At 33.2% G+C, this 17,296-nt stretch overlaps 1 protein-coding gene and 1 non-coding gene across 7 annotated transcripts in view; both read left to right on the forward strand.

Moving 5' to 3' along the window:
• The window catches only part of ANKRD12 (ankyrin repeat domain 12), a 162,655-nt gene extending 146,300 nt beyond the window's left edge, over positions 1–16,355 (forward strand). For 4 of the 6 annotated variants that reach the window (XM_077135964.1, XM_077135963.1, XM_077135966.1 and 1 more), the window contains 3 exons: positions 9,228–9,371; positions 12,764–12,859; positions 13,494–16,354. In XM_077135964.1, coding sequence (XP_076992079.1) covers positions 9,228–9,371; positions 12,764–12,859; positions 13,494–13,679 — 426 coding nt within the window. In that variant the 3' untranslated portion in view covers positions 13,680–16,354. Of the gene's footprint in view, positions 1–9,227; positions 9,372–12,763; positions 12,860–13,493 lie in introns of all 6 variants that reach the window. The other 2 variants (XM_077135965.1, XM_077135968.1) reach the window with 2 other exon arrangements.
• Positions 12,042–12,186, forward strand: LOC143662843 (small Cajal body-specific RNA 13). Its single transcript, XR_013165612.1, has one exon.
• Positions 16,356–17,296: the final 941 nt, after the last annotated feature.

Here is a 17,296-nt window from a genome sequence, read left to right on the forward strand (position 1 = left end):
CAATAAATGGTGCCTAGAGAACTGGATATCCATATGCAAAAGAATGAAAGAAGACCCATATCTCACACCCTATGCAAAAGTTAACTCAAAATGGATCAAAGATCTAAACATTAGGTCTAAGACCATAAAACAGTTAGAGGAAAATGTAGGGAGATATCTTATGAAACTTACAATTGGAGGCGGTTTTATGGACCTTAAACCTTCAGTGCAAGAGCACTGAAGAAATAAATAAATAAATGGGAGCTCCTCAAAATTAAACACTTTTGTGCATCAAAGAACTTCATCAAGAAAGTAGAAAGACAGCCTACACAATGGGAGACAATATTTGGAAACGACATATCAGATAAAGGTCTAATATCCAGAATTTATAAAGAGATTGTTCAACTCAACAACAAAGACAGCCAACCCAATTACAAAATGGGAAAAAGACTTGAACAGACACCTCTCAGAAGAGGAAATACAAATGGCCAAAAGGCACATGAAGAGATGCTCAATGTCCCTGGCCATTAGAGAAATGCAAATCAAAACCACAATGAGATATCATCTCACACCCACCAGAATGGCCATTATCAACAAAACAGAAAATGACAAGTGCTGGAGAGGATGCGGAGAAAGAGGCACACTTATCCACTGTTGGTGGGAATGTCAAATGGTGCAACCACTGTGGAAGGCAGTTTGGCGGTTCCTCAAAAAAACTGAATTTAGAATTGCCATACGACCCAGCAATACCATTGCTGAGTATCTACTCAGAGGACTTAAGGGCAAAGACACAAACGGACATTTGCTCACCAATGTTTATAGCAGCGTTATTTACAATTGCAAAGAGATGGAAACAGCCAAAATGTCCATCAACAGACGAGTGGCTAAACAAACTGTGGTATAGACATATGATGGAATATTATGCAGCTTTAAGACAGAATAAACTTATGAAGCATGTAATAACATGGATGGACCTAGAGAACATTATGCTGAGTGAGTCTAGCCAAAAACTAAAGGACAAATACTGTATGGTCCCACTGATGTGAACCAACATTCGAGAATAAACTTGGAATATGTCATTGGTAACAGAGACCAGCAGGAGTTAGAAACAGGGTGAGATAATGGGTAATTGGAGCTGAAGGGATACAGACTGTGCAACAGGACTAGATACAAAAACTCAAAAATGGACAGCACAATAATACCTAATTGTAAAGTAATCATGTTAAAAACACTGAATGAAGCTGCATCTGAGCTATAGGTTTTTTTTTTTGTCTGACTGTTTGTTTGCGTCTTTTTTTTCTTTTTCCTTTTCTTTTTTCTTTTTTTTACTATTATTATTTTTATTTTTTTCTCTATATTAACATTCTATATCTTTTTCTGTTGTTTTGCTAGTTCTTTTCCTAAATCGATGCAAATGTACTAAGAAATGATGATCATGCATCTATGTGATGATGTTAAGAATTACTGATTGCATGTGTAGAATGGAATGATTTCTAAATGTTGTGTTAATGTCTTTTTTTTCTTTAATTAATAAAAAGAAAAAAATTAGGCCTAAGAGTCATCCCCAAGAGAACCTCTTTTGTTGCTCAGGTGTGGCCTCTCTCTCAGCCAGCATGACAAGCAAACTCACTGTGTCTCCCCCCTCCCCCCCCCCCCCCCCCCGGCTACGTGGGACATGACTCCCAGGGGTGTGGACCTTTCTGGCAACATGGGATAGAAATCGTAGAATGAGCTGGGACTCAGCACCAAGGGATTGAGAAAACCTTCTCAACCGAAAGGGGTAAGAGAGAAGAGAGATAAAGTGTCAATGGCTGAGAGATTCCAAACAGAGTCGAGAGGTTATCCTGGGGTTTATTCTTACGCATTAAATTGATACCACCTTTTTAGTTAAGGTGTAACAGAGAAGCTGGAGAGAATAGCCTGAAAATGTAGATCTGTGTTCCAGTAGCTATGATTTTTTGAAGATGATTGTATAATGATATAGCTTTCATGATGTGACTGTATGATTGTGAAAATGTTGTGTCTGGGTTTGATGCTTCTTTTATCTACCTTATGGACAGATAAGTAAAACATATGAATTAAAAATAATAAGGGGAACAAATGTTAAAATAAAATTAGTAGATTGAAATGCTAGTGATCAATTAAAGAGAGGAGTAAGGGGTATGGTATGTATGAATTTTTATTTCTTTTTCTGAATTGATGCAAATGTTCTAAGAAATGATCATGATGATGAATATACAACCATGTGATGATATTGTGATTACTGATTATATATGTAGAATGGAATGATCATATGTAAGAATGTTTATGTTTGTTATGTTGGTATGTTTAATAAATAAAATAAATTTAAAAATTTAGTTGAAAGTATATGGAGCCCAGATTTTTCTTGAAAAGATAGAATGAAGTTGGAGAACTCATACTTCCTGATTTTGAAACCTCTTACAAAACCTCAATAGTCAAAACAGCATGGTACTGGCACAAGGATAGACAAACCAGTGGAGTCAAATTGAGAGTTCAAAAATCAGCATTTATCTTTATGGCCAACAATTTTTTTAAGATAAATTCACATACCATACAATCTATCACTGTCTTCTGGTGTATTCACAGAATTGTACATACATCACCGCAATCAGTTCTAGAATATTTTTACCCTGGAAGAGGGTTCCCTATGTCATGCATTCCATGATTTATCATCTGGCTTTCCTTCTAATGTCATACACAACCCTAAATGTTCCCTTTCAATTACAGTTGCACCCACATATCACTACTGTTAGTTACTCACTATAATGTGCATCACCTCAATCCATTTCCAAACATTTACAGTCAACCTTGCTCCTTATTCTGCACTAACTAAGCAAGATGGCCCATTCTCTGCTCTCATTCTGTCTTCTGGTGACCTGTGTTCTAGGTATTACCACCGTGAGTTTGCTAGTTATATTTAGTTCATATTAGTGAGGTCATACAATATTGGTCCTTTTGTGTCTGACTTACTTCACTCAACGTAATGTCTTCAAGGTTCATTCATGTGGTCACATGCATCATGACTTTATTTTTTCTCACAGCTGCATATAATATTCCATCATATGTATATACATTTTGTTTATCCATTCACTGGTTGATGGATATGTGGATTGTTAACATTTTTGGCAAGTGTGAATAATGCTACTATAAACATTGTGGTGCAAATGTCTGTTTGCCTGCCTGCTTTCAGTTCTTCTGAGTGTATACCTAGTAATGGGATTGCCGGATCATACGGCAGTACTATATTTAGCTTCTGAGGATCCTCCAGGTTGTCTTCCACAGTGGCTGAATCATTCTACATTCATAGCACTTGCAGGTTTCTGTTTTTTAAATAGTGACCATTCTAGTAGGTATGAAATGATATTCATTGTAATTTTAATTTGCCTTCACCTAATAGCTAGTAATGTTGTGTGTTTTTTCATGTGCTTTTTAGCCATTTGTATATCCTATTTGGAAAAATGTTTATTCATGTCCCTTGCCCATTTTTAAATTTTATTTATTTATTTTTTAATTTTATTTATTTATTTTTGACATGGACACAATTGAACCCGGGTCTCCGGCATGGCAGGCAAGAACTCTGCCACTGAGCTACCATTGCCCAGCCCACCCTTCTTGCCCATTTTTTTTAATCGGGTTGTTTGTCTTTTTATCATTAGAGTTATAGGATCTCTTTGTATACCCTGGATATTAAATCCTTATTGGATATATAGTTTCCAAGTATTTTCTGCCATTGAGTAGAGTACCTTTTCACTCTTTTGACAAAGTCCTTTGAAACCCTAAAGTCTTCAATTGTGAGGAAGTCCCATTTATTTATTTATTTATTTTGTTGCTTGTGCTTCAGGAGTAAGAAACTACCTCCTACCATAAGATCTTGAAGATTCTTCCCTACATTTTCTTCTAGGAGTTTTCTGATACAGTCTCTCTTATTTAGGTCTTTGATCCATTTTGAATGAATTTTTGTATTAGGTGTGAGATACAGGGGTCCTCTTGTATTCTCTTGGATAGGGAAATCTAGTTCTCCCAGCACCATTTCTTGAAGAGACTGTTCTTTCCCAACTGGGTGGCCTTGGCATCCTTGCCAAAAACCAATTCAACATAGATATTGAGGATCTATTTCTGAACTCTCAATTCGAGTCCTTTGGTCATTATGTCTATCTTTATGCCAGTATCATGCTGTTTTTAATCATGGTAGCTTTGTAATATGCTTTGAAGTCAAGAAGTGAGAGTTTTCCAACTTCTTTTTTTTCCAAGATGTTTTTCGCTATTCAGGGCCCTTTACCCTTTCAAATAAATTTGTTAATTGGCTCTTCCAATTCTGCAAAGTAGGCTGTTAGAATTTTGATTGGGATTGATTCTGTAAATCAGTTTAGGTCGAATTTACATCTTAATAATGTTTAGTTTTCTAATCCATTAACATAAAGTGTCTTTCCATTTATTTAGTTCTTTGTTCTCATTTAGTAATGCTTTGTAATTTTTTGTCTACAGGTCCTTTACATCCTTGATTAAGTTTATGCCTAGGTATTTGATTTTTTTAGTTGCTACTGTAAATGGAATTTCTTTCCTGATTGCCTCCACAGATTGCTCATTACTAGTATATAGAAACATTCTGGTTTTTGCATATTGATCTTGTATCTTGCCACTTTGCTGAACTCATTTATTAGGTCTGTTAGCTTTGTTATAGATTTCTTGGGACTTTTTTTCTAGAGGTAAGATCATATCATCTTCAAATAGGAAAGTTTTACGTCTTCCTTTCTTATCTGTATATCTTTTATCTCTTTTTCCTTGCATAAAATTTCTAGTTAGAAATTTTAGCCTAATGTTGAATAACAGTGATGAGAGTAGGCATCCTTGTCTTGTTCCATCCTGCCAGGAAATGGGTTTTTCATATATGCCCTTTATCATGTTGAAAATTTTTCCTTCTATTTCTTTCAGAGTGCTTTCATCAAGCAGGCTTGCTGGATTTTGTCAAATTCTTTTTCTGTGTCAATCAAGATAATCATGTGGTTCTCCTTAATTTGTTAATGTGTAGTGTATTACATTAATTGATTTTCTTGTGTTGACCACCCACCGTTGCATACCTGGGATAAAATCCACTTGATTATGTAGGTCTTGTAATATGTAGTTGTATTCAATTTGCAAGAATATTGTTGAGGATTTTGGTATCATTCATTAAAGAGACTGGCCTATAGTTTTCCTTTCTTATAATATCTTTGTCTGGTTTTGGTATTTGGGTGGTCTTGGCATCAAAAGGATGGCTTTTAGGTAACACTTTAGAATTGAAGTGTTCCCTTCTCTTCAATTCTCCGGAAAAATTTTAGCGAAATTAGCAATAATTCTTCTTGTAATCAGTGGTAGAATTCACTTGTGAAGCCATCTGGTCCTGGGCTTTTCTTTCTTGATAAATTTTTGATGACTGTTTCAATCTCTTTACATGTAATTGATTTGTTGAGATCATCTATTTCTTCTGGAGTCAGTGTGGGTGTTCATATGTTTCTAGAAAAGTGTCCATTTCATCCAAGTTTTGTTATTCATAGTATCCTGTTAAGATTTATTTTTTCCTGTGGGGTCAGTAGTGACATCCCCCCTCTCATGTCTGACTTTCTTTATTTGCATCTTCTCTCTTTTCTTTGTCAGTCTAGCTAAGGGCTTGTCAGTTTTGTTGATCTTAAAGAACCAACTTTTCGTTTTGTTGATTATTATTTTGTTCTCAATTTCATTTATTTCTGCTGTAATCTTTGTTATTTCTTTCTTTCTTTCTGCTTGCTTTGAGTTATTTCTTTTTGCTTGCTTTGGGTTTGCTTTTGTTTTCTAGGTCTTTCAGGAATGTAGGTGGGTCTTTGATTCTAGCTCTTTCTTCCTTTTAATGTAGGCATTTAGGGCTATAAATTTCCTTCTCAACACTGCTTTCACTGAATCCCATGAGTTTTGATATGCTGGGTTCTTGTTTTCATTCTTCTCAAGATACTTACTGAAATCTCTTGCAGTTTCTTCTTTGACATACTGATTGTTTATGAATATGTTACTTAACCTCCATAAATTTGTGCATTTTCCAGTCCTCCACCTGTTGTTGACTTCCAACTTCTATTCCATGATGATCAGAAAAAGTGCTTTGTATAATTTTGATCTTTTTAAATTCATTAATATTTGTTTTATCACTTAATATGGTCTCTCCTGGATGATGATCCATGAGTGCTTGAGAAGAATGTTTCTCCTGCTGCATAAACATTCTTTTGCATATGCAAAAGAATGAAGATGATGGATTCCCCCCACCTCACAGCATATGCAAAAATTAATTTAAAATGTATCAAAATCTTAAATATATGAACCATGACTATAAAACTCCTATAAGAAAATATAGGGAGGTATCTTCAGGGCCTTGAGTGAGACACTGGTTCCTTAGACCTCACACCCAAAGCACAAGCATTAGAAGAAAAAATAAATTGGACATTATTAAAATTTAACACTTTTGTGCATCAAAGGGCTTTATTATGAAAGTAAAATGACAACTTATACTGTGAGAGAAAATAACTACAACTCTTGAACAAAAAGAGAAACAACCCAATTTAAAAATGAGTAAAAAAAAATCTTTAATAGATATTTCTCCAGAGAAGACATACAAATGTCCAGAAGCATAGGTAAAGATGCTCAACTTCATTAGCCGTTAGGAAAATGCAAATCGAAACCATGAGATACCATTTCACACAAACTAGAATGGCTACATTTACAAAAAAGGACAGAAAAAAGAAGGAAGGAGGGAGGGAGGGCGGGAAGAAAGAAAATAAATTACAAGTTTTGGAGAGTATGGAGAAATCGAACATTCATTCATTGTTGGTGGAAATATAAAATGGTGTAGGCACTGTGGAAGTAGGTTTTGTGGTTCCTCAGAAAGTTAAATACAGAATTACCATATGATCTGGCAATCCTACTACTCAGTATATACCCAAAAGAATTGAAAAGATATTTGCACAACAATGTTCATAATGGCATTACTCACAATTGCTAAAAGAGATTAGCAACCCATATACATCAACAGGTAAATGGATTAAGAAAATTTACATACACGTAGTGGAATAATATTCAACCATAAACTGTGTGTTGGGGTTCTCTAGAGAAACAGACCAACAGGAGGTATCTGTAAAGATGAGATTTATAAAGGTGCCTCATGCAACGGTGGGAATGGAAGAGTCCAAAATCTGTAGGGCAGGCTGTGAATCTGGCAGCTTCAATGAAGGGTCTGTACAAACGCAGGAAAGGCTCGCTGGCTAAAGAAGCAGTGAAAGAATCTCTTATTTCCCTTAAAAGCCTTTTAACTGATTGGATTATCTTATTGTGGGAATCACAGCTTAGTTGATCGCAGATGTGATCAGCCACAGATACAATCAACTGAGTGATTTAATACACCAGCCTTCCAGTTTTTCAGTCAGCCATAAAATATCCTTGCGTGCCCCACCAGACAACTGGGCATCATCACTTGGCCAAGTTGACACCAGAACCTAACCATCACAAACTGGAATGAAGTTCTGATACATGCAATAACATGGATGAACCTTGAAGCCGTCATGTTGTTTAAAATAAGCCCATACAAAAGGACAAATATTGAATGATCTCACTGACATAAAATCATTAGAATAAGCAGACTCATAGAATCTGAAACTAGAGTGTCGGTTATGAGGGGCCGGGGTGGGAATTAGGAATAGGGAGTTAAGGCTTAAATTGTACAGTTTGTTTGAGGGGGTGGAAAAGTTTTGGTGAAGGAAGGTGGTGATGGTAGCACAACATTGTGAATGTAATTAATAGCACTGAACTATGTGTTTGAATATGGCTAAAAGGGGATGTTTCAGGTTGTTTATATGCTACTAGAATAATTTTTTAAAAGGTTCCTCTTGACTATAGTTAATTTATTAAATCATAAATGTTAGACATACCTCTTTTGACTATCATTTGTCACATGAATTATTAAAAGATCAAATAGTATCCTGTTTCTTTGTCATTTACGCTAAATTATAAGAACAGTTAAACTCTACAATAGTGTACTTGGATATAACGTGGGCTGCATTCTCCAGTGGGGGAGCATTTCAATTCTGGTCAGTTGAGGGGAAACTGGGGAACATAATGGGGAGGAGAAGACATTACATCTTAAATATCCCTACAGTCCACCCTTCCCGACAGGGCCAACAAATGGTCGTTATAAAAGCTAAGGATTCCTAGAATCTCTACCTGTGTTCTTAAGGTTCTGCTTTGCCCCAGGTTCCAAAGTTGTGCCCACTGATGCAGGAAGACATCACCACCAGGCAGTACAAGTCTGTAGCCAGAATCAGGGTGGTTTGGGATCCCAAAATTCCCAGTCTTGCTAAATGCAGAAGCTTTTCTAGATCATTTCTTTAACCTTATTATAGGTGACACTGCATTTGACATAACTGAAAAGTTTGGACTCCACTTAACACATTAATGTAGGTTTTACTGAAATGAGGGTTTACAAGTAGCATCAGAGGGCAGTTTATTTCATGAAAAATTCATTATAGAAGAGAAATTGCCATCATAGTGAGAATACCACATCATACCCATTAGGGTGGTTATCATAAAATAAAAGACAGATAATAAGTTGTGGGCAAGGATGTAGAAAAATTGGGACCTTTATATATTGCTAATGGGAATGTAAAATGGTACAGCCACTATGAAAGTAGTTTGGCAGTTTCTCAAAAGTTAGGCTATAATCCAGTAATTCTACTCTTATAGAATTACTCTTATATTCAACATGGATGAACCTCAGAGACATTATGCTTTGTGAGAAATGCCAGTCACAAAAGACCAATTTATATTAAATAACCAGAGTAGGTAAATCCATAGAAACAGAAAGTAAATTAGTGGTTTCCACAGGCTGGGGTAAGGGGGAAGTGGGGATTGACTACTAGTGGGTACAGAGTTTCTTTTTGGAGTGATGAAAGTGTTTTGGGATTAAACAACCACTATGGTATACTTAAAAAAATAATTTTAAAAAAGACTGCCAGTTTTGGAAAGAGAAAAGCTACTTTGACTTTTACAGCACTAGGCATTCTCAAATTTCTCAAGGTTGCCTTGAAAGAGATGTTATTCTAAGATTCAGGTTCTTTACCATATTTTAAATGATTTTTTTAATTTATAAATTTGAGTTGGAGAAGAATAGATGTGTGTGTGTGTGTGTGTATATATATATATATGTATATATATTTAATTCTTTGTTCAACTAGGAAAAACTCATTGTATCCAATGAACAGGAAGTTCTACGAGTTCATTACAGAGCTGCAAGAACTTTGGCAAATCAAACACTGCCGTTTAGTGCTTGTACTGTTTTGCTGGATGCAGAAGTATACAATGTACCACTGGACTCTCAGGTAAAATGTTTCTTGGCTTATTTAGAAAGCTCTTACATATAACTTGGTTACTTTTGTGAGAAGTTCCAAAGAAGAAACTTGAATACAACAATCAAAAAAAAAAAGTAACTCTTTCAGACCAAAGCACTATACAGATCAGCTGGTCTTCTGTTTTCTGAAGTCCTCTAAACATTTGGTTTATGTTACAACCAGATAATCACAAAACTGATATGTGTTTAGGATAGTGCCCTTACAGCTTGTAATTTGTTTCTAAAGTAGATTTTTATATATTTAATTCTGACCTTCAAGCCACTGGAAAGCTCACTCCATATACATTAAAGAGCAATACAAGTAGGTTGTGACATTGCTAAAATAGTGCCAAGCTCCTGTTTCAGTCTTGGATATAGATGAAATTAATTAACATAATTGTGAAAATCTGTGGCTATATCTTTGGTAAAGTTTAAAGTTTAAAGTCACATATTACATGAATTCAAATACAGTTGTCAGAAATTTCCTGTGCCTCACAAAACAATGAAATTCATCAATAATAAAAGATTTCAATGATTAAAATAAAATGTATAATCACAGGCAGTGAAGGATTATTACAAAAAAAAAAAGACTAGAAAATGCTTGTTTTAAAGCAGATAAAGTAGTGTACAAAGTATGCAGGGTATACTGCAGAGTAAATCCCTTAGTCCTCTCTGGGCTTTATTTTTCTCAGCTATAAGAGGATATTGAAATAGACAATGATTTTCAAATTTTTTAAGCTACCAAATGTTTCATTCAAATGGAAGTGTTGAGAGATATCTGAAAAGGCTATTTAAATAAATAATGAAATCTTAAGAAAACTCTGACTCTAAGGAAATAAACACTTGGATTGGCCACAAAGGGAGTTCCTAAAATTTTCAGTTTTAAAGATTTTAAAAAGAAGAAAAGGATGGTCTTAATAAATTAACGATTTAACTACATTGCTAAAGGCTGTCTGTACTAGACTATGTGGTATCTTGAAGTCTGTTTAAGATTTTTGCAATTATAGAGAATAAAATCAATTTTAGAATAAAATAAATGGAGGTTTATAACCAAGGCATAAGGAAGAGTCTCAAGAAACCTCTCGTTCAGAATGGGTAAGAAAACACAGCTATTTACTTTTTTCTTCCTCCCAAAACTCATTGAAATTACAAAAGAAATACAAAAATGAAGATTAATCCACAGCAAAGCTGTAAATCCAATTGTGAGGCCAGAACATTATGAAATATCTGTTGAGGTATAAGACAGAGAAAATCGTCATAGGGCTGTAGCAGAGTTAAGGAATGTGCAAAGATACATGAATCTTCCCAGGAAAGCTCAGAATGATCCCAAAATCAGAGATTAAGGATCAGGCCACAGGTGTCTGCCCACGCAAAAGAAAAAAAAAGAATCAGGCCACAGAGCATCAGTCTAATAATTAAAGGACAGAAGAATTTAGTCCTTCTCTTGAGAAAACTTTTTTCATGTCATCAAACTAAATAAATGATCACTTTAGACTATATTTAATTATCTTGGGTTTCTTCTACCCAAGACTTATGTTCTTTATTCTCTGTCCTATAAGCAAATACTATAAATTTTTAGTTATAAAGAGATTGTAATAACTTAAGTAATTCATTGGACTTTGCCTCTAGTTTTCTTACATAGTGTTCTATATCATTTGATTTTAAATTAAGCTTAAAGAAATAAAAAAATGTGAAGTTCATTCTCTTTATAGAGAAACTTAGTCTAAGACTTCTCTGCATTTTAGGGACTTAATTAAATGTGGCACTGTCACCCACCCTTTTACGGCTGTCTTTAGATTAGAAGGTCCCTTAACCAAGTAGAGATTTCATATGAGAATAGTCTCTGAGAAACTAAGAAATTAAAAAAACTAAGTTCACCTTTCCTTGTTAGGAACTTGGGTCATCTATTAGCCTACTTGCTTACCATATGGCTTTTGGTTCCTTTTCAAAATAAACTTGTAATATTAAGGTAGATTCACAATAACATTCTAAAATAGTCAAAAAAGTCTTACTTAAGGATGATAGAGGAAATGATAGCTGCTAAAAATGTGACTTGTGTAATTGTGGGGCTACATAATGCCTGGATGTCACTTTGATAGCACTAGTGGTAATAATTACAGTGACTTTTTATTGAATTTTCAAGTGCTTCCTGTATGCCCAAGTGATATCGCAAGGGCTTTAGAGATACTTTTTAAAAAATTTTTATTGATAAAACAACATATAAACAATGCATACATGGTGTACAATCAGTGACTCACAATATCACCATGATCATTTTTTTGAACATTTGCATCACTCCAGAAAACGAAAAAGGAAAAAACTCTTACATACCATACCTCTTATTGACCTCTCATTGACCACCAGTTTAATTTGCATCTACCCAATTTATTTTAACCTTTGTTCCCCTTACTATTTGTGTATTTTTTAATCTATATATATATATTTTTACTCATCTGTCCATACCCTAGATAAAACGAGCATGAGATGCAAGGTTTTCACAATCACACAGTCTCATTGTAGAAGCTATATCATTATACAGTCATGTACAAGAAATAAGGCTACTGGAACACAGCTTTAGAGATACTTTTTAATTCTCAAAACAAGCTTAAGAGTGGTACTATTTCATTTTACAGAACAGAAAACTGAAAGGGGAAATAGTTCAAAATTACATATAAGAGTACTGTCGCTATGATGATAATGGTTTTGCCATGTCTTTATCTGTCATCCAACAGTAAGAGAAGCTTTGCAATTGAGATATTGTGTAGCAGATGAGTAGTTTCTGTTGTACACTAAATAGCGCTAGAAGTTAAAAAAAAAAATTACACAGCAGGGTAGAGAGCTCAAATAAGAATATTGCCTATCTTAATTTCTAAACTGGTATTTTTAAGAGTTGATGCAGAATTTCTTCATGAGGATTCCTAAAACACTGATCCTGGACAGATGTCTAAAACTCAAAGACATATTTCTACAACTTCTGCATTTTTACTCCCTACATATGGTAAATTTTTCACATTAAAATTAAATCTGAGATCAATTATACTTTAATAAGAATGTCACAGGCACAATACCTCATATAAAGGTAGTCTTCTCATAAAAAGCATCTTTGAATGGCAGAGTAGGAAGATTCTTTTTAATTAATAGCTAAACCCAGCATCTTGAGAGTTCTAATAACTAATCTGTCTAGTAAATATGGAAATAAAAGTTTTATCAAATGTTTTTTTACCAAATTTAACACTGTTCAACCTATATTTTATCCTGTAGAAATTATATTTCTTGTCATCCCTAAAAATATGGCATATACCATTAAAAAAATTGGATTGCATAGAGATTTTCAAGTGGGTTAATTGTATTTATAATATTGTTACTTTTAATGTTCTTTTTCAGTCTGATGACAGTAAAACTTCTGTGAGAGATCGCTTTAATGCAAGACAATTCATGTCTTGGTTACAAGATGTGGATGATAAATTTGACAAATTAAAGGTATGTATAGTTAGAAGTTGAGTTTAAATACATACTTCCTTTTTCATAATCAGACAGAAACTGCAGTTATATTAAGAGAAGGATAATTAAGAGAGGAAATAGTCCTGAGTTCTCATGCTCAGCCATCAGTGGAAAGATAAAGACAAATAAAGACCACAAATCCATTTCTAAGGACAGCATGGTATAAAAGATGAAAATACCAGGCTAAAGGCAGTTTCTAATTTGGGTTTCATGCTTATTATCCACTTGACATGTCTGGCTATAGTTGTAACATATAGGAGAATGGTAAGAGAAGGAATGTATTTTGCAAATCTATAAAGAAAATTACTTGATTTGACGTTTTAAATCACTTCAAAAATAACTTCTCCTTAGGTTTTCATGCTTGCTTTCATACTTTGAATGGACATTTTCAAATTAAAATCTGCAAGGTGAGATGAGTATGAAGTTGCAGATCCATAGATAGTAGGCATATGGATTTGGACAGAATAAAACAGGATATGGACATAATTTTAAAACACTTCATATCCCTAATGTATCCATCTTAGTCCCTAAAGAAACAATAGATGAGATTTAATTTTTAAACAAAGCCAAATTTAACAGAATAATCTATTTATTCTTCTCTTCTTTTAAATAGACTTGTCTTTTAATGAGGCAACAACATGAAGCTGCAGCTTTAAATGCCGTCCAGAGATTAGAATGGCAGCTCAAACTCCAGGAACTTGATCCTGCCACCTATAAATCTATCAGCATTTATGAAATCCAGGAGTTTTATGTTCCCCTTGTTGACGTTAATGATGACTTTGAACTGACTCCTATATAACAGCCATTACTTCTGGATGGTGTTGCTCTAAACTGATGAGGCTTAAGCATTATACTGTGGAATACTGCCTTTTTACAAAAATACTGATATTATGCCTTTACAGTTGTTAGTAAAGTTTGATTAAAGTTGGTTATATAGCAAACACTCATTTTATAAAAAAAAAAAAAAATGAAGAAAATTATTTTGGATCTTAGATCCAAATACAATTTGTAGCTGGAAACTGTTATTTATATTGGTGAAAGGTGACTTTGCATTTAGGGCATGACAGCAGACTATGATATTTAAAAAGTTGAAAATCTGCTAACAGCGCTGGAAGCTGTTAACAATCTAAGTAAGGAGATAACCACTAGTACTCAAATCTCTTCCAGGTTTTATTAAAAATATATCAGTAAGTTGAAAAGTTCACTTCCTACCAAATAGTTTCTAAAGTGGAAGAAAACCTTGGCACAAAATTTCTTCAGTTTAATATCTGTAAATTAATTGTACAGTTTTCTTTTTGAAAGTTTTAATATTGTCTTCCTTTTTAATAACTTATTTTATACATATTGTGCAGATGTAAATCTTGTAATTAATGGTCAAAATGTATACAAAGGGATTGGTAGTCAAAACATGTACAAAGAAATAATTGTAAAACTGTTTTGTCTCATGTTTTCTTGGACCAAAGTTGTAGTTTACATGGGGTGTAATAGTTTGTTCAGGTAGCAAAACTTTTAAATAAAGCATGCATGTGTTTGAGTTAGCTTGTTTTCATCACCATAATTGTAAAGATTGTGACTTAGTTGTATTGCATGTTTTCTATAATTTAACTCTACCCATAATTAATGCCTAAAATAGTGTAATGTATTTCATACTTAGTCTTCTGTGATAGTGCTTATGACTTACTATGTTGGACATATTATTTAGAATTAGGCATACAAAAAAAACTTAGCTCTTTTTTCATCTCACAGTAGAGCCTGTTTCTTCAAAAAAAAATGCCTTTGAATGAAAATTCTGAAATTGTAAATGTCTATTTTAATACTCAACTATGAAAGAATCTGTGAATATATGTAAATATGTTTAATAAATTTTATTGGTTATGTTAAATCATTGTAAAACTTTTTTACATTGCTTAAATTTAATGTTTTAAGCTTAATAACCTTTGCACTTTTAAAATAAAACCTGAGTACTCAAATCAAGAAAGAGATATTTGGTAGTTAAAAAATAAGTGAAAGAAATTTAGGTATATTCCAATCAATCTCTGCAATGTTTATGAAAAATAATATGTTGTATTTTTTCCGTTTGTCAAGATGCAAAATATATAATTTGCAAAATTTTATAATTTAAATAAGATTTGATGTATTGTTTTATAATAGAATAATTAGCAGTATACTTAGAAAAAGTCCAGTTTCTCCTGTAACTTGATGTAGGTCAAATGTTCAAGAATGCTTCAGATCTGAAACAACAAATATTTTTGAAAGGAAATATACGTTAGTATAAAATTAATCATGTATATGAGATAAAATTTACAGAACTTTCCACAATACTTTCTTGAATTATAAAATAATACTGTTTTTCTATTCTGATAAAGAAAAGTAAAAAGAATATATGAGGAATTAAATGATTTAAATGTATCTGGTGAGTTGGAAATTCCAACTAATGAGAAAGAATGTAAAACTTGAAGTTTTTAAGTGCAAAGGTACATATTAAGCTTAGGGATTTTTGAATTTTCTCGTCAATTTATATTTTAATTCATACTGTACTTGGCATGCGCACTATAGCAGCACGTGTAAAAAATACACAGTGCAAGGACTTTATTATAAAGGTTGGGTATAGTTTCTCCAGAAATTTAAATGAAAGTTTCTGGCCTTTTTTTGTTGAAAAAATGGGGCCAGTGAGGCAGGGTAGATTTTGAAGCACTGGTTTTGCTGAAGTTAAGCTTATAAAGGGTAGGAACATTAAAAGCTAATTCATAAAAGCAATACTTTTTAATATGAAAAACTTAGCGCAAATTTTGTTTATACTTTTGCCTAAGAAGGAAATTTGATGTGATAATATGGCAAATAATAAAAATGAAAAATCAGTTAATGGAACATTAACTTTTTAATGTTTCATTAAAAGTTAAAACAAGAACAGCTTTTTGTTCTGAAGGTCCAACCAGAGACATGGGGGGTGGGAAGTCACTGTTTGACCAAACAGAACAAGCTACAGCAGAGAAAAGCAAGAATGAATCTGGCCTATTTTAGTCATCCCAACTTTTTAGTGCCAATCATGATTAGTAACTGTGGTACCTCGGAGAGCTAAATCCTCTCTGCCTTCTACAAACTTCCTTTGTAAAGTGACTAGTGCTAATTGGGATAGCTTAAAAATTAATGCTTAAAGGCTAATGGGAACTTATAATCATAAGTAAGTAGTTAAAAGCTTTTGATATTAAAGATATCCTGAAGCTCTGAAGTACTAGAAAAATTTTGGAATGGAGTACATGCCTAAAAAGGTTTTGGATTCTGAAAGAAAAATAGAGGATGGTTAATTCAATCCATACTTTTTAAAAACTATTCAAATATCATGAACAAGATACTAAATTGTATCTAAGGATTTGTATTTCTTTACATCTTGTTCTAAATCATATCTGTTTAATAAATGACTAGTTGATATTTGTGCATGTTATTTAATAAAGAGTTATATTTTTATAGAAAAAAAAGAGTGATGTGTGTGCTAAATGTTTTTTTATTCAATTTTCCACCCCCTAATAACTATAAGCCAACACCAGTTTAATTGGGCAGCTAGTAAAATTGCGAAAATACTCATTCTGGGAAAACAAGCAGCCAATGAAGAATTAGTTTTTCCAGCTCAAATCTATTCAATAATGAGAGTTCAGTTTAATTTTAAGTATTAGATATACTACAAAAGTCTCAAGCAAAGGCCCCATGAAGCATATTTTATTGAGACTTAAGAATTATATAGGTATTATAGGAATTGAGTACAGGCTAAATATTTTTCATAGTTATCTAAAACGTTGGCAATATTTCTTTATTCTCCTTCTGATATCGTGAAACACCAAAACCCAAATATTAATAGAAAATTAACTATTTAAAACTCATGAGATATTCTTCACTTTTAATATGTTTACAGAAAGCATTTTCATTATTTAAAAAATCGTTTCTTATTGGGTAGATTGCAATATTAGTGGTCCGTGAGAGGAAGAGGTAAGGGATATGGGATGTATGAGTTTTGTTTTTTTTTAATTCCTTTTTCTAAATGTTCTAAAAATGATCATGGCGATGAATACACAACTATGTAATGATACTGTGAGCCATTGATTGTATACTATAGATGGACTGTATGTGTGTGAAAATTTCTCAAAAATATATATATAAAACAGTGTCTTTGAAGAAAGCAACAAAAATACCTGGTTCATACCAACAAAAAAAATTTCTAATTCTTAAGGCAAAATGATTATTACAAGATATATTAGTCTTTGGAAAAGCTTACTGTGTGAAGTTTAGCTGGTTAAAATGTCTTGTAATATTTTCTTAGTGACTTCTTGGGACTCTGGACTCCTTAGTACTGAAAATGGAGAGTTTTAAGCTTGCACATAAATATCCAAAATTTTTCCAATCAATAAAACCAGAATTCATAGA

This window comes from Tamandua tetradactyla, chromosome 18 (assembly GCF_023851605.1).
Source record: "Tamandua tetradactyla isolate mTamTet1 chromosome 18, mTamTet1.pri, whole genome shotgun sequence".
NCBI classification, from domain to species: Eukaryota; Metazoa; Chordata; class Mammalia; order Pilosa; family Myrmecophagidae; genus Tamandua; species Tamandua tetradactyla.